This window comes from Equus przewalskii, chromosome 29, assembly GCF_037783145.1.
Source record: "Equus przewalskii isolate Varuska chromosome 29, EquPr2, whole genome shotgun sequence".
NCBI classification, from domain to species: Eukaryota; Metazoa; Chordata; class Mammalia; order Perissodactyla; family Equidae; genus Equus; species Equus przewalskii.
This window is the reverse complement of record NC_091859.1, coordinates 29,018,641-29,034,600: the sequence shown is the minus strand read 5'-3', so window position 1 is coordinate 29,034,600 and position 15,960 is coordinate 29,018,641. Positions and strand designations below refer to the sequence as shown.

The window sequence follows — 15,960 nt, the reverse complement described above, 5'->3', positions numbered from 1 at the left end:
TCCTAGCAGGTAGTAAGCACTCAAATGGTAGCTATTACTATTTTTGGAAATTATTGTAATTAGTGAGGTGGGAAATCTAGTGCCTTGCACATAGTTGGTACTCAGTAAATACTGACTGAAGTAGATGTATTTGGTATCCCCCAAATAGAGGATCTGTAAGAGGAATTGCCAGCTGCTTTCTTCCCAGGGTAGAGCTCTTCAAAGGGCTGTAAGCTTGTTGAGATCACAAGCCAAATGTCTCCTTTCGTTCTGTACAGAGACAAAACTCCACCAGGTTCTGGTGTTATTTGCCAGTTACTGGATTTTCCTCTTGTAAGCAGCTCACAAAACAAGAATAACATCCAGCTGAGCAAAACTGAATCTCGTAAACGCCCCCAGGATTCTGTGCTGTGGCCACGGTGATCCTAGGGCCTCTGATAAGATTTAGAGCAGTTCAGCTCCATGTCTTAGAGAAATGATCTTCCATGTTTTCCATTCGTAATGATGATGGACTAATTCTGTTTCCAGATATCAGGTAGAAGCCAGAGTCTGGTTCACTGGAGGTAGGCACATCCTGCCCACACGTGGGAGTTGGCTGTGGGACTGGTGTCTCCCGTGTGAGCAGATCCCAGAATCTCCGAGATCATTTAAGCTAAATTGGACCTCTTCTGCTACTCTTTGTACTTGAATTGTTTTCAAAGCAGTTTTGCTTTAATATAAGGGAATTATTTCGAAAATGCCACCAATACCCATAAAGAGGCAGCAAGATGTTGAGGTGCCGCTTTCTAGTACTAATGGGCTTTTTAAAAACACACTTCTTACAGTAAAACAGGACTGGTCACCACCACTTGGGAGAGACTTTACTTCTTCACGCAAGGCGGGAACCTCATGTGTCAGCCCAGGGGAGCTGTGGCCGGAGGTTTGATCCAGGACCTGGACAACTGCTCAGTGATGGCAGTGGATTGTGAAGACCGACGCTACTGCTTCCAGATCACCACGCCTAATGGGAAATCGTATGCCACCCGGGTTTTATTGGGGAGGAGAACAAGTGTAGTGCCTCCACCCTGCCAAGGGCCTCGTAGCTCATTCCTCCCTGCCAGCCCTCCATGGGAGAGGCTCCATCCAGTACTGTTGACCTTCGGGAGGATGTTTTTATGTTCTCTTTAAGCAATCACACATGACCTGTATGGGATCCAACCTGCCTTATTTCAGGAGTCCCAGGGAGGATTTGTCTGGGGCTTCGGAGACGAGGTGACCTATGTGTGTAAGATGGCAGTAGAAGGAGCTGTTTGTCCACACAGATTCTCAGAGAGAACGCTGTGGCTCCTCCTTGCCTGTTGCTAAACAAGCATTTGTGTTTGTAGTATGATGGAGCAGGGGTGAGGGGGGAGTAGGTAAGGAAGCTGCCTGAGGAGCCCGTCGTTCCAGCTGAGGCAGGAGATGTGAACCATGCATTCAGCTAGCAGTGTCATTGGTTAGCATGCTGTCCCCACATATCCCGTGACCCTCAGGGGCCCAGAGGAGCTCATGCTTTTGAAGTAGCAGCCTTGGGTCTTTCACAGTAGATGCCATCCCAGTGGGATCCCCCGTCACTTAGAGCAGTGGTTTCAAACTGTGCTCCAAGGAGTTCAGAGCCCCATGAGGTGCTCCAGGGTTCACCTGCCTGGGGGAGAGTCCTGCAGTGAGCTGTTACTTGCATTTGCTCTCTACATTGGGGTTCTGAGTCGAGATTTGATTTGAACAATAGCACATTCAGGCGAGGTGGCGGCAGTGTTGGTATTGTGTTGGCAGATTGGCAGAGCAGTTTTAGACGTCATCCTTCCTCCCAGGCGATGGGAGAAGAGGTGGGAATGAAGATGCCTGGATTCTAGTCATGCTCCCAGGCAGTTACGTCACTCCTCTGGGCCTCGGTTTCCTCAGATATAAGACAGGTCAGACCCATGTTCCCCCTGCTGCAGACACGAGGAGCAAAGGAACTAGCAGCTGTGGAGCCCCTTCAGAGCTAAGCCTTTGCAAAGGTCGGGCAGTAGTATTTGTCTCCAACCCCATTCCCTGCCCTCCATGGGCAGAGTTTTGAGTTCTCGGGGAGGAGTGTAAGGGCTGCTAATTCCTTCTTTGGCTGTGGTTGAGAGAGCGGCTGGGCCGGCGCCCTGGCTGCCTTGGATCATCTAAGAGGGCCAACAAGATGGTCCACACTGTAGAATCACCTACTTGGGCTCCTAGATCTGAGTCCAGCCTGCTCATTTGATAGCTGAGAAAGCTGAGCCCCAGGGAAAGGAAGTGTTTGTCCATGATCATACAGTAAATGAGCGGCAGAGCCAGAACCCCCATTTCTTTCCTTCCCATCATGCCACCTTCCTGACCCTTTCCCTTCGGGACACCAGCCAAGTTCAGTTTGTGTAGAGTAATCCTTAGTCGCTGAGATTGAGAAGCACTTACTTAGATGCACTTTATTTCAGGGGAATAATCCTCCAGGCAGAAAGCAGGAAGGAAAATGAAGAGGTAAAGGTTTTGTTTGTTGCACTTCTTTCCTAGTAGAGTGGGTGACTTGGGGATTCAGCAGGTTTTTTAATGTCCTCTGCAGTGGATATGTGCGATAAACAACATCTCCAGACAGATCTACCTGACCGACAACCCAGAGGTAATGCACAGCTGCCTTCCCTGCCTCAGCCCCGTGCTCAGTCTGAAAGGTAAGCAGGCGCCTCCTGGGACTGAGCATGTCGCCTGTGGATTTCTAGGCAGTCGCCATCAAGTTGAATCAGACAGCTCTCCAAGCAGTGACTCCCATTACAAGTTATGGAAAAAAGCAAGAAAGCTCGCGCCCCAGGTAACTAAAGGACACTGGAGAACTAGTTTTTCTGGAGCCAAACTATGTATTAGGAGTTTGACACCAGCTGTTATTTCATCCTCACAAACCACCCAGGGGTACTGTTCAGCTCTGTTCTACAGACGCCGTAACTACGGCTGTGAAAGGGTGAATATTTTGCCCATGTTCACACCACAGATGAGGGGCAGAGCCAGGATTCAAAGCTGTCCATTTCAGCATCCACATCCTTCCCACTGGGCCGTGCTATGCAGTCTGAGCAAACAGGACTTGCATCAAGGGGCTTGCTAGTCAGGGGTTTTCCTCACATTTTCTGTCAGCATCAACAAAATTAGGGAATCAAAACAAAAATTTTTAAAATAAGGAACCAAATCACCCTTTATATGTCTGTGTTACTGCCCAGGCCTTATCTGCACACATACTGTGCTTATTTTGCATTTTCACATATATATTTTTTATATTTTTAGTTTTTTTATGATTATTCCTTTTAATGACTATACACACTATTCCATCATTTATTATTTTTAGCTAGTGAATATTTAGGTTGTCTCCCTTCCTTTGTTTGCTGTTATCATTTATTGTAAACATTTTCATCCATGTGGCTTTTCTTTTGTTTTGAATACTGCTTTAGGATTTATTCCAGGAATCCTACCTTTTGTCTTAATGGGAGTTTCCATTTGGTTAAATAATAGAGGGTTGTATTACTTTTCATGCTAATGAAAGCATGGCATCAAAGGGTAAATTAAAATTATGACTATATTTGGTGTCTCTTTTTCAGTGTAGAAAGAACCCCGTGAATTGTTTTACAGATACTATCTACTGAGTCCAGAAGAAAGCCATTGGAGAGCTCAAGGTGGTTAAATGACTTCTGAGGGTCTCAGTGCTGTGCAGTGTGGAGCCAGTGTTCACACACCTGCCGTGGGTTCACAGAAGCAGCAGCAGAAGCTAAGGCCAGAAGCTAGGTTTGAGTCTGATTGTGAAAGAACTAGGTGCTCTGCTTAGGAGTTACAGGCATGGAGGAGGACTGAGGGCTTTAGGCCAAGGGGTGGCATAATCAGAACCAGAGCGGAAAGGTGGTTCTGCAGCACTATATAGGATAGACTGGATGGGGCGTGCAGGGATGAGGGAAAGGCAAAGAGACCCGACAGGAGGTTGTTGTAATAGTAGCTGTGAAATAGAACCTGAGAACCTGAGCAAGGGTAATAAAAATGGGAAAGACGCAACACGTCTGAGAAAACTTCAGTGCTGTGATGTAAGGGTTTCACAGTTCACACAGCGCGTGCTTCTGAAGCACGGCTCTAAGGAAAGCACTATATGAATGGAAATGGGAATAAAGATCAGCCAGCGGCGCTAATTTCTGAGCTTTGTCATGGGTAAATGTGTCTGTCTCCTCTTTGTAAAGCCACAAGAATGCTAGATGGGCCCCGTGGAGAAAACTAGACTCAGAGTTAAGAGACATTCGGATAATAGCTCTGCCTTGAACACAGCTAGATGTCCTTGAGTTGAGTCAGTCAACTTTCTGGGCCTCTGTCTCCTAACTTTGTGACATAAGAAGATGAGAAACTAGACAACCTCTAAGGCCCCTTCCAGCTTTAATATGCTGCCTTTCTAGGGTGCCAATGTATAGTTTAGTGTTAGTAATTAGGAGGTGTGATTGGTTTTCTAAAAAATAATTCGCAGCTCAGATCTAATTATTCAGTAACGGATTTTTCTCCTTGTTCTAGAATGAGTAAGTCGCATTCTTAGACAGAAAGGATCCCACAGAAGGGACACAGAAGAATCCCTGAAAAAAAAAATGGCTCTGGCCAGCCAACTGAATCAACCCAGATATTGGAAGAGTGACAGATGTGGCTGCCAGATGGTCCCAGATCTCTGGGGGGGAGGGGTACTCTCTTTCTTAGAGTCAACTCATTAAGAATAAAAAAATGTTTTGATGACAGTGGGGGAAAGCAGCAAAGAAACTGTGTTCTTGGGAACAAATTGCCATTCACTTCTAAGCAAATATGTGTGGCCTTCCCGCATTCTTCAGGCATTACCTATCTAATATTCATTCATTTATCCTGCTATTCAGCACATGTTTGTCGATATCCGCTAGGTGCCCAGGCATGGGCTAGGTCATGAAACTTACAGACTTGTGGGGGAAGACAGGCAAAATGTAAACAAATATTTAGTTGAAATTGAGGAAAGTGCTATTATGTTCAAGACAAGGGGGGTGTTGTGGAGAGTAAAGAGAGACCTATGTAGGGCCTGTCTGTGGAGATAATATTTAAATTGAGAAGTAAAAGTTGAGAAGTAGCCACTCTTGCAAACAGCCAGAGGCAGTGCATTCCTGGTAGCAATTATGGGAGCTCTAAGGCAGAAAAGAGCGTATTTGAGATGCTGAAAGACCAGGATAACTAGACAATGGTGGGTAAAGGGAGAGCTGGAGCAGGATGAGGTTGGGGAGGGAGGGTGACAGGGACAGATCATGAAGGAAGTCATGGTCAGGAGCCTGGGGAGCTGTGGAAGGGTTCTGAGAGGCAAGTAGGCGTGTGTGTCAGAGAGAGAGATGATCCACTTGATTTTCCAGGGTCGGCTCTGGCTACTGGGGAGGACAGAGCACAGAGCTGCGCATGTACGTATCCAGGGAGGAGCCTGTGGCAGCATCCAGGCGAAGAGGATGGCGTCTTAAACTAGGACCATGGCAGAGGAGACAGAGTCGATGGATTTGGGACTTATTTTGGAGGCAGAATCTGTAGGACTTGTGATATCTGAGATGTGGAGTGGGAGGAAAAACACAAATCAAAGGATGACCACAGTCTGAGTTGAGCATGTGGGCAGATGGTGGTGGTATTTAAAGAGATAGAAGAGTTGGCAGTGGGTATCAAGAGTTCACTTTTGGACATGATGAGTTTGAGAGGCCTGTAAAACATTCCAGCATGTTAAGTAGTCAACTGACACAAGTCTGGAGTACAAAGAAAGTGTCGGGGCTGCATATATGAATCGAGAACTCCCACGACAGTGGCAGTGGAAGAGGTCATCTAGGGAGAGGGCGTAGAGGGAGAAGAGTGGGGCCTAGGACAGGATCCTAAAGAACGCCAGCGTTTGGAGTAGAGGAGAAGGAGCCTGAAAAGTATACTGAGAAACATCAAGAAAAGTGGTGGCATCAGCAGAAACCAAGAAGAGTCTTAAGGAGAGGTCACTTATGTTGGATGCTTTGAGAGATCAAGTAGGATGATGATCACAAAGTGTCCATTAGAGTTGGTGACACAGAGATCACAGGTGATGCTTTACATCATGTCACTCCTCTGTTAAGAATCTTCGGTGGCTCCCTATACCATAGAGTCAAGTTCAGACCCCACCTGATGGTGCCATGGCCCTCTACAACCTGGCCCCATCCTATCTTTGTTATCTCCCCTTAGACCCTCTGGGGAGTCAAAATTTGGACTTGCTTCCTCCCCTCTAAGCTTCTACTCATCCCTTCCTCCAGTGCTTACCACTTACTAAATCATACTCCTCCCTTAAAGTTGGATCAAATACAGATGTGAGTCTGCCATTTTGGATTACTGAGGCAGTGTGGCATCACGGGAAGGTACTATACTGGCAGTGAGGAGACCTCAGTTCTTAATCTACTCACACACCAGTTAACTGCGTGCCTTCAGAATTAGTTTCTCTAGAGACCTGTTTCCTTCTCTGTTAATGATGGAGGTTAGACTGAACGGTCTCTCCTTGCAGTGACTGTCTCCCAGCCTATGTTTCTGTCCACTTTCCATTTAGTATGCTCATTTGTCAAATGGCACTATAAAGAAGTTTCATGTAATCTCTTTAGTTATTGGCCTATCTGAGGATATGAAAATACTGATACACAAAATATCAGATGAACAGAAGGATACTGAGAGCCTTTTAATAGTCCACACAATGCAAGAAATCAAAATACTGTGACATTCTTTGCCCCTCAAAGGAGTTTACATTCTAGCTGGGGAGAAAAGATGATAAAAATGTGCGAAGTTAAAGTACGTCATTCTGACCCTCGAAGAGAGAAACACGGTGGCACGTGATGAATCACGATACAGATGGTGCTCTACTTTCATGTGCCACCATCTCAGTAGCAATGTGTGTGGGCACGGGGCTGAGTTCAGGAGACACACAGGGTACAGACTGGCCCTGTGACTTACTGAGAGGAACCACTGGAGTCGGAGGAGGGAGAGGGTCAGACTGGCTTGAAAGGCTTAGGGGCGAAGAGGAACTGGAGGTGGCGTTCGAACACGGGAGACTGGGTAAGCAGCGGGACTGACGTGGAGGCACGAGGAACGGTGTGCCATGTGTTTGGTGTCGCTCGAGTGGAGGGCGCACTGGGGGAGTGGGGAGGGAGGGGCTCAGGAGAAACCAGAGCAGGTGGCGACAACGCTAGGCCAGGGTGGCGTATTCGTTCAGCTAACGTTTTCAAATGCCTGCTACATCCCAAGTAATAAATACGATCTAGCCCCTGCCCTCATAAATGCAAGATACAAACAGCAAACCAGTAGATAATGGAGTAAGTAGTCGAACACGATGCAGAATGCTGTGCCGCAGAGCGACTGTAGGAAGTGGGGAGATCTGAAGGATTTTATAACCAACGATGTGAATGACATTTTTCGAAGATTTATTTGTAGAATGGGTTGAAGGATTGAAATCTTCTCCCTTGTCTGTTTGTAAAAGTCACATCAGCATTCAACATGTGGTCATTTGATTTTAAGGCATAGGTTAAGAGGGATTTGATTTTTTTTTTCCCCTCCTATTTTGTACTCCAGCCAAAACCTGAAAAATTCAGAGATGGAAAATGACAAGATTGTTCCCAAAACAACAGTTAATGTACCTGAACCTGAACAACTAATTGCACCTGGAACACCTATTCAATTTGATATTGTGCTTCCGGCTACAGAATTCCTGGACCAGAACAGAGGGGGCAGGTATGGGCTAGGGGAGCTTACCACTGGGAGAAATGAAATGAAATTTGACGTCTTTTTTGTCCCCACCCGCCTCCAAAGACTGCTGCCATCCTGACTTAGAGTTCAAGTTTTAAGTGTCCTTTGAGCTGAAACTTTCAGGATGGTTTGACTCTGCTTCTTGCCCTAGGCGGGTCAACCCTTTTGGTGAAACTGAGGATGACACGTTTCCAGAAGCAGAAGGTAAGCGGCTCGCTGGGTGTGCTTATTCTTTCCTCCACACAAAATGACCAGGGCCTTCGAATAAGATGTGAAGTCATGTTTTAGAGATTTGTGACTTGAAATTTGAAGTGAAATCATGACCCACAGATTTGTTGTTCTCTGTTAAAACCATTAGGACATGTGCAGTTAGGGCAACTCTTGGATAAACTGACAGATTTCTACAAGTGTTGTATCATTAGCCACGTCCATACCCTTTTGTAGCTCCTGTGTAGAAATGGGTGCCACATCTAAATCTGGTGTCAAACTACTACAAAACAGATTCAAAGAGGATAAAATCATCACATTAAAATACAGTTCGGGTAAGTCATAAATATGCTATCTCATTCTACAAAACCAAAAACACAAATAACTCATTCTTGAATTTGAGGACGACTTGAATAAATGGTATTTAATTTGTTCATACTCAGCTTTTTAATGTTTGGTTTCTATTCTTAAGGTGCATAAGCACACACCCAGTAGGCCTCCTGCTCCCTAGAGCAGAGCTTGAGTTTCCAGCCGAGGCAACTTAGCAGCTAGACGTGCTGCCAGGACCTCATTTTAATAGTTTCATGACTAGAGCCTAAGAGTATCATTAGAAAGAAATGGCACTTATTTAAGTTTAAAAGTGGGACTTAAGAATTGGCACTCCTTATAGCTTTAGGCAAAAAAAAATATGTTAATAGGCTGTGTCTCAAATCTGACTCTCCACTTGTATCTAGCTGATTTTTCATACTGTCCACACTGTTTGTAAACAGTCTATACCATAAACTTTCAAACTGGGAAATCTGTCTTCACATGGGAGTAACCATTTATAACATTCGATCAGTTATATTTTCCTCAGAAATTTTTTAACCCTTATTCTTAGGGACAAGGATACTAACGAGGGCAAGAGAGGAAAAAGTAGGCTTCTTAGTTTAAAATGGTGGATAAGTGAATTATTGTTCTTATAGGAAAAAAGAGCTTTAAACCTTCATGATCTTCCAATTATGGTTGCTGTTATTCATTTTTAGCAGGTTATCTGCCATTACCAAGAAACCAATACTGGAAATTGATTAGAATCAAATAAGCAACTTATTTTAGTTTGAGATCTCCATCAGTTTATGGAATACCATCACTTCCCTTCAGTAATAAATGACATGTATGAATTGAACGAGATCCAACATCAGGTCTGACTTTCTTCAAATAAATTTTCCTCTGGAAGAGGACTTTATCAGTGGGCCAAAGTAATGAATTTTCTTTTGTCTGGTGGAAAAGACTTATTTTCAGAGAAAATATAAGATGCATATACTGCCAGCTACATGAAGTCACCTAGAGTTTTAGTGCCAGAAGGATGTTCATCTGCCCCCGTTTCACTTTATAAAGGAAGAAAAAGAGGGGCTTTGCTAGTCTAATGAAGTAGTTCCAAACAGATTCCGAGCTTTGGCACTTTGGGGTTTGTGAAAGCGGAGTTTTGAGAAATTTTGGTAGAAGGCGCTCCATAGAGAGCAAAGCCAACCTGAGGTCTTCAGCCTGTTCGCAGACCAGCACCTGTTGCCGGTGTGCAGGTCAGCAGCAGGCAGGAGGTGACTGTGACCCTGAGCATAGAATGCCCTCTGCAGATTCTCTCTTGCAGCAGATGTTTATAGTCCGGTTTCTGGGCTCCATGGCAGTTAACACCGACAGCACTGCGGAAGTGATTTATGAAGCGATGAGACAAGTGCTGGCTGCTCGGGCCATTCACAACATCTTCCGCATGACGGAAACCCACCTGATGGTCACCAGCCAAACTCTGAGGTGCGCTCACTTTCATTTCCACACTTTCTTACAGCTTCCTGTGATTCCCCTTTTAAGAATGTTCATGCAAGAATATTTGATTGGAGTAAATGAAAATGCTGCTCTTGTTTCTGCCCTACTTCTTTCTACGTTTTGATTTTATAAGAAGTATTGGATAGAAGATGCTCCCTTAAAGACAAGAATTTTAGAAATTTAGTAGTGACTGAATGCTATTCATAAAGATGCCACCACTCTAGAGTTGCTCTCTGTATCTCAGAACTTAAAAATGGAAGGTTTTTTGTTTTTCATTTCTGAGAGTTGTGAAAACAGAACAGGAACCTGCCTGAGATAACTAGACCGCCACAGGGAAAATCTGATTAATATTTGCTGGCGTCAAAATAAAGAAACCAAGTAATGTCAACTCCATGATTTGGGGTTTCAGGTAATGAGATGTCTATGAATGATGGCGAACGGCTGTCAAGCCATGGTTAGCACAGGCTTTAGTAAGAGTTGCTAGCACTTGAAACATAACTAGTCTGAATTGAGATGTTTTACATGGAAAATACATACCAAATGTCTAAGATCTCATACTACCCCCCAAAAAGAATGCAAAATATCTCATTTTTATATTTAATAACATGCCTAGCTGGTAATATTTTAGATCTATTAGATTAAACAAAGACCTTTTTTTTTGAGGAAGATTAGCCCTGAGTTAACATCTGCTGCCAATCCTCCTGGTTTTTTTTGCTGAGGAAGACTGGCCCTGAGCTAACATCCATGCTCATCTTCCTCTACTTTGTATGTAGGATGCCTACCACAGCATGGCTTGCCAAGCGGTGCCATGTCTGCACCCAGGATCCGAACTGGCAAACCCCGGGCCGCTGAAGCGTAACGTGCACACTTAACTGCTGTGCCACTGGGCTGGCCCCTAAACAAAGATATTAAATTAATTTTACCTGTTTCTTTTCACTTTTTTTTTTAAAGATTGGCACCTGAGCTAACAACTGTTGCCAATATTCTTTTTCTTTTCTTTTTTCTTTCTTTTTCTCCCCAAATCCCCCCAGTACATAGTTGTATATTTTAATTGTGGGTCCTTCTAGTTGTGGCACATGGGATGCCGCCTCAGCGTGGCCTGATGAGTGGTGCCATGTCCACACCCAGGATGCGAACCAGCGAAACCCTGGGCCACCGTAGCAGAGCGTGTGAACTTAACCACTCAGCCACAGGGCCGGCCCCTCTTTTCACTTTTTTTAATGTGGCTGCTAGAAAAATTTAAATTATGTATGAGGCTTACACTCTATTTCTGTGGGGCAGCAGCACTGCTTTAGATTCACAATGCCTAGGTTTATTCCCTGCTTTGGCATTTACTAGTTGTATGACCTTGGGCAAGTTATTTAACCTCTGTGCCTTGGCTTCTTCAACTGTAATATGAAAATAACTGTATCCATACCCATAGTGTTGTCATGAGGAATAAGTGAGTTAATGCATGTAAAATATTTACACCCACGAGTGGCACAGAGAAAGTATTCAATAAATGTTAGCTTCAAAAAGGTTAACTAGGACTTGGGCAGAAATCAGAATATAGTTTATTCCATTCATTAAAACAGACTTTTCATTTGTTATAAACCTTATACTGAGAATTGGGTTCTTATGAATAAAACCTTATAATTATTTAAAGCTTTTCTCCAAATATGTCCTGGACCTTTATAGCCCTTGGCTCATTGTTCTTATAATCGCCACTAAAATGATCAGAGTAAATAAACGTAAAAGCACTGAAAAACTGCAGTGTGTCAAAGAACACTATGAAAAAAGTGCAAAGACAACCCAGAGCAAGGAAGAAAACATTTGTAAATCATGTATCTAATAAAGGTGTAGTATCCAGAATTTATAAAGAACTCTTACAAATCAACAAAAAGACAAAAAAAATTTAAAAAATGGATGAAGAACTTGAATGGACGTTTCTCCAAAGAAGATATACAAATGGCCAACAAGCACATGAAAAGATGCTCAGTATCATTAGGGAAATGCAAATCATATCCACAGGGAGACACCACTTCACACCGACTAGGATGGCTATAATTTTTTTTTTTTCTAAAGGAAGATAAGTGTTAGCCAGGATGTGAGGAAACTGGAACCCATTGCTGGTGGGAATGTGAAATACTCAGTCCCTGTGGGAGATGAGAGTAAATACTCAGTCCCTGTGGGAGATGAGAGTAAATACTCAGTCCCTGTGGGAGATGAGAGTAAATACTCAGTCCCTGTGGGAGATGAGAGTAAATACTCAGTCCCTGTGGGAGATGAGAGTAAATACTCAGTCCCTGTGGGAGATGAGAGTAAATACTCAGTCCCTGTGGGAGATGAGAGTAAATACTCAGTCCCTGTGGGAGATGAGAGTAAATACTCAGTCCCTGTGGGAGATGAGAGTAAATACGTGTAGAGCTGGCAGCTTGGCACTTCCTCCCTAAGTTGACCATAGAATCCCACTCCTCGGTGGAGACCCGAAAGAACTGAGAACAAGCGCTCAAACAACAGCTTCACACCAACGTTCAGAACAGCACTATTCACAGGAGGTCAAAGGTGGGAACAATGCAGCTAGCCATCAACAAATGAATAAAGAAAATGTGGTCTATCCATACCTGAATACTGTTCAGCCTTAAAAAGGAATGAAGTACATGCTACAACATGGATGAACCTTGAAAACATTATGCTGACAGACAGACAGACACGTGGCCACACAGTGTATGATCAGTTACACGAAATATTGAGAACAGGCAGATCCACAGAGACAGAAAGCAGATTAGTGGTTGCCGAAAGCTAAGCGGAAGGAGGAATGGGGAGTGGCTGCTAATGGGTCTGGAGTGCCCGTCCGAGGGCGTGAAGATCTCCCACCGCTAGTGATGTCTGCAGTGTTGTGAATGGACTGAGTGCCAGTAATGGCGTATTTCACCACAGCACGCGCACAGCCCCCATAGTGGGATTCATAGGTTTTAACACTATTCAGAAGTCACGCAGAAAATCAGATCTCAGAGGAAAATCCAGGTTATCTGATTTAGACAGCAAACTTTTAAGAGTTACTTACAAAATATGATACACGTTTTAAGTTTTCACTTACAGAAAATTTTTACAAAATACCTAAGTAAAGAAAATTATCCCGTGAGGGAAATTGTTTATGATGTGTATTTTAAAAATCATTAAATTCATACCTATTAATAGGGATATAAATAAAAATAACATTTATTTAGCTTTGTAGTTAACTTAAAATTCCACACATTTTCTCATTCTCTGAACCATCTCTTCGAAGTGGGGTTTCTCATCCCAGTTTTACAGACACAGCAGCTGAGAGAAATCAGGGTGACTTGCACAACTAGATCATAAAGCGAGTAGCCAGGTTAGAACTCAATCTCGAGCCCTCTGATTGTAAATCCCATGCTTTACTAAGTATAATTGCATGTATTTCAAATTGTAACCATTTTGGGGGGTAGCAGCTTTATTGAGATGTGACTTCCATGACATACAATTCACCCATTTAAAATGTTTTTAGTGTATTCAGAGTTGTGCAGCCATCACCAGTTTGAGAACATTTTCATCACAACCCCACGCTCCGACCCCAGAAACCCATCTCCATTAGCAGGCATGCCCTTTTTCCTTGCAGCCCACCCAGCCCTAGGCAGCCACTAACCACTAAGCTTACTGTCTCTATAGATTTGCCTATTCTGGACATTTAATTTAATATAAATGGAATAACCCATTTTTTTAAAAAAAAATAGATTTTTTTGCTTTTGCTTATAAAAATTATAGCAAATCAGTAATAACTTACCTAAACCATGTGTTAGAAAGTAGAAACTTATATCTAAGATAATATTAAATTATCTAATCCAGTTTATTTTCCAATATACATCAACCTAATTATTAGATGATGCTTAAAATGTTGTTAAACATACTCCTCCTACACCCGAACTGATGGAGTTTTGTTAAAATCCCTTCACTATTCTCTCACCCCTACTCCATTATTTCAAAAAAAAAAAAAATTTGTTGGAAGAATCAGTCACCCTAGCACTTCAGGGAAAGAAGACAGTAGTCAGTGAATGTTGGTTGAGGAGGCGGCCATACAGAATAGGACCCGTCCATGTTATACAGCAGAACGACTGAGAATTACAAAGCATTAAAATACTGCAAAATTAATTCTCTATTGGCTATACTCCTCCATTAGACACCTTGAGCTTTAACCACACAGGTGCAACAAAGGCAGAAACATGGCAAATGCTCCCTGTGGATGGTCACCAGGAGTTCTTGCCTCGCCTCACCCAGGCCTTATGTTTTCGTATTGGGAGGGTATTTGTGTGATTTCATTCTGAACTTGCACAAATTCTTCTAACAATATAAGGTTATCCAACAGATGTGATTTAATGAATCTCTTCAAATTTCAGGTTGATAGATCCTCAGACTCAAGTAACAAGGGCCAATGTAAGTACCCTCATGCATGCTATTTTAGTGATCACTCCGTAATTCACCTTTGTAGCCACCTTAAATGCAAAGTAGGCGCTTCATAAATTTTATCTGCCATAATTCGGTAACTAATGCACTTTTTTCATGACTTTTTCCATGGCGAATGACTTTGTTTAATTCCAGTTTTCTGATATTCAATCTATTCCTATCTTTTCCAGTTTGAACTTACCAGTGTCACCCAGTTTGCTGCTCATCAAGAAAACAAGAGACTGGTGGGCTTTGTGGTCCGCATGCCCGAATCCACAGGTGGAGAGTCTCTGAGCACGTACATTTTTGAAAGCAACTCAGAAGGGGAAAAGGTCTTGACATTTTTTTTCATCTTAAGATTCCAGAATATCTCAGTCCAAACAAAGATATTTACAGGAGTTTTCTACACCACCCCCCTGGATACTAGCTTACCATTCTGCATGTCCCCATCAAGGAGTTTAGATAATACCAGCTTCTAGGAAGGCCCCACTGGAAGAAAACTGACTGGAGTAAAATTTCCCTGTGGAAAATACATACCACCCAGAATAGATGAGAAGTTGTTTAGTGCTGAGATGCACTTGTTTAGTAGAGAGAGCAGGAAATGTTAAAAGCAGTTCCCCTCAAATGTTTTCTTCTTAGAAAATCTTTTAAAGCAAAAGTTACAGTGGAGAAAATCTAGTCTCAGAGAGTAAACCAAGGTGGCAGACGTCAGGAAGGTACATCTGAGGTGGTCTTTGTTTTAGAACGAAAAACTGGCCGCATTCACTACTTAGAATTCTTTCAGGAAGTGCCTGTTTGCCACTGTGTGTATGAACACTTCGTGCCTAAATACAGGTAAGAGAGAAGGGAAAAAAGTGTCCCGTGCAGAATTTGAAACACTGGAGTAAGTCCAGTTGTCACTTACCTGGGGGTCTTTTGTACACACATTGGCAACAGGAGACCAGGACAGATGGACGCCAATGTGCAGAGCCCCGAGTGATGAGTCTGCTACAGCCGGGTCCTCTGTCCCCATGTTGATGTGAGCAGACAGTGACCTCATTCTACTTCCATAATCACGTTTTTTCTAAAGTTCTTTATCCTTTTCTACCTTTGCCAAACACTACTTTTCTTGTCTTTTGCAGATATGTTATGCTATTAATTTGGGAAAAGAAATCATTGAGGTTCAGAAGGTAAGGTGCATTTTAGTGCTGGTTTGACGACTACTCGAAAGATACCTGTACACATACTAAGATTTCTCTCAGAAAGAGAAATGGTGCTCACTGGGCAGTGTGGCCAAGGTTAGGATTTCCTTTTAAGCCTTCCAACCACCAGACAGTTTTGATCAGCTACTTCCACAGTCATGGTAACAAATATGGAGCTCTTAATAAATATCACTGTGCAGCTCCTACTTTATCAGTTTTTTTGCTTGTTATTGTTGGCTAGATTCCCTTCCTTTCGAATGAAGATGGTGCAAACTTACGTACCTCCACTGTGCTCTAAGCCCTTCCCCCTCAGAGCGGTCCCAGGCCCAGCAGCACTGACAGACATCAGCTGCAAACTAGACTCTCAGACCTCCCTGTCTTACAGCAGCTTGCGATCTGTCATTCACCCAACAAATTTTTGAGAGCCAAGTTTGTATAAGAAAAACCCTGGGGTTATAGCAGTGAGCAAGACAGATGCAGATACAGTTCCTGCCCCAGGGGGCTTCTAATTCAGCACTGTCCAGTAGGACTTTCTGCAATAATGGAAATGATCTACAGCTGCACTGTTTAATATGCAGATTGAACG

The 15,960-nt window shown here is 43.3% G+C and overlaps 1 protein-coding gene across 13 annotated transcripts in view; it reads left to right on the top strand.

Annotated features, from left to right (window-relative positions):
• Positions 1 to 15,960, top strand: part of APPL2 (adaptor protein, phosphotyrosine interacting with PH domain and leucine zipper 2) — a 54,676-nt gene that overhangs the window by 36,852 nt on the left and 1,864 nt on the right. For all 13 annotated transcript variants that reach the window (XM_008522850.2, XM_070600779.1, XM_070600782.1 and 10 more), the window contains 10 exons: positions 804 to 992; positions 2,439 to 2,481; positions 2,564 to 2,620; positions 2,718 to 2,806; positions 7,573 to 7,731; positions 7,898 to 7,950; positions 9,567 to 9,741; positions 14,148 to 14,184; positions 14,385 to 14,525; positions 15,315 to 15,362. In XM_008522850.2, coding sequence (XP_008521072.1) covers positions 804 to 992; positions 2,439 to 2,481; positions 2,564 to 2,620; positions 2,718 to 2,806; positions 7,573 to 7,731; positions 7,898 to 7,950; positions 9,567 to 9,741; positions 14,148 to 14,184; positions 14,385 to 14,525; positions 15,315 to 15,362 — 991 coding nt within the window. The remainder of the gene's footprint in view (positions 1 to 803; positions 993 to 2,438; positions 2,482 to 2,563; positions 2,621 to 2,717; positions 2,807 to 7,572; positions 7,732 to 7,897; positions 7,951 to 9,566; positions 9,742 to 14,147; positions 14,185 to 14,384; positions 14,526 to 15,314; positions 15,363 to 15,960) is intronic.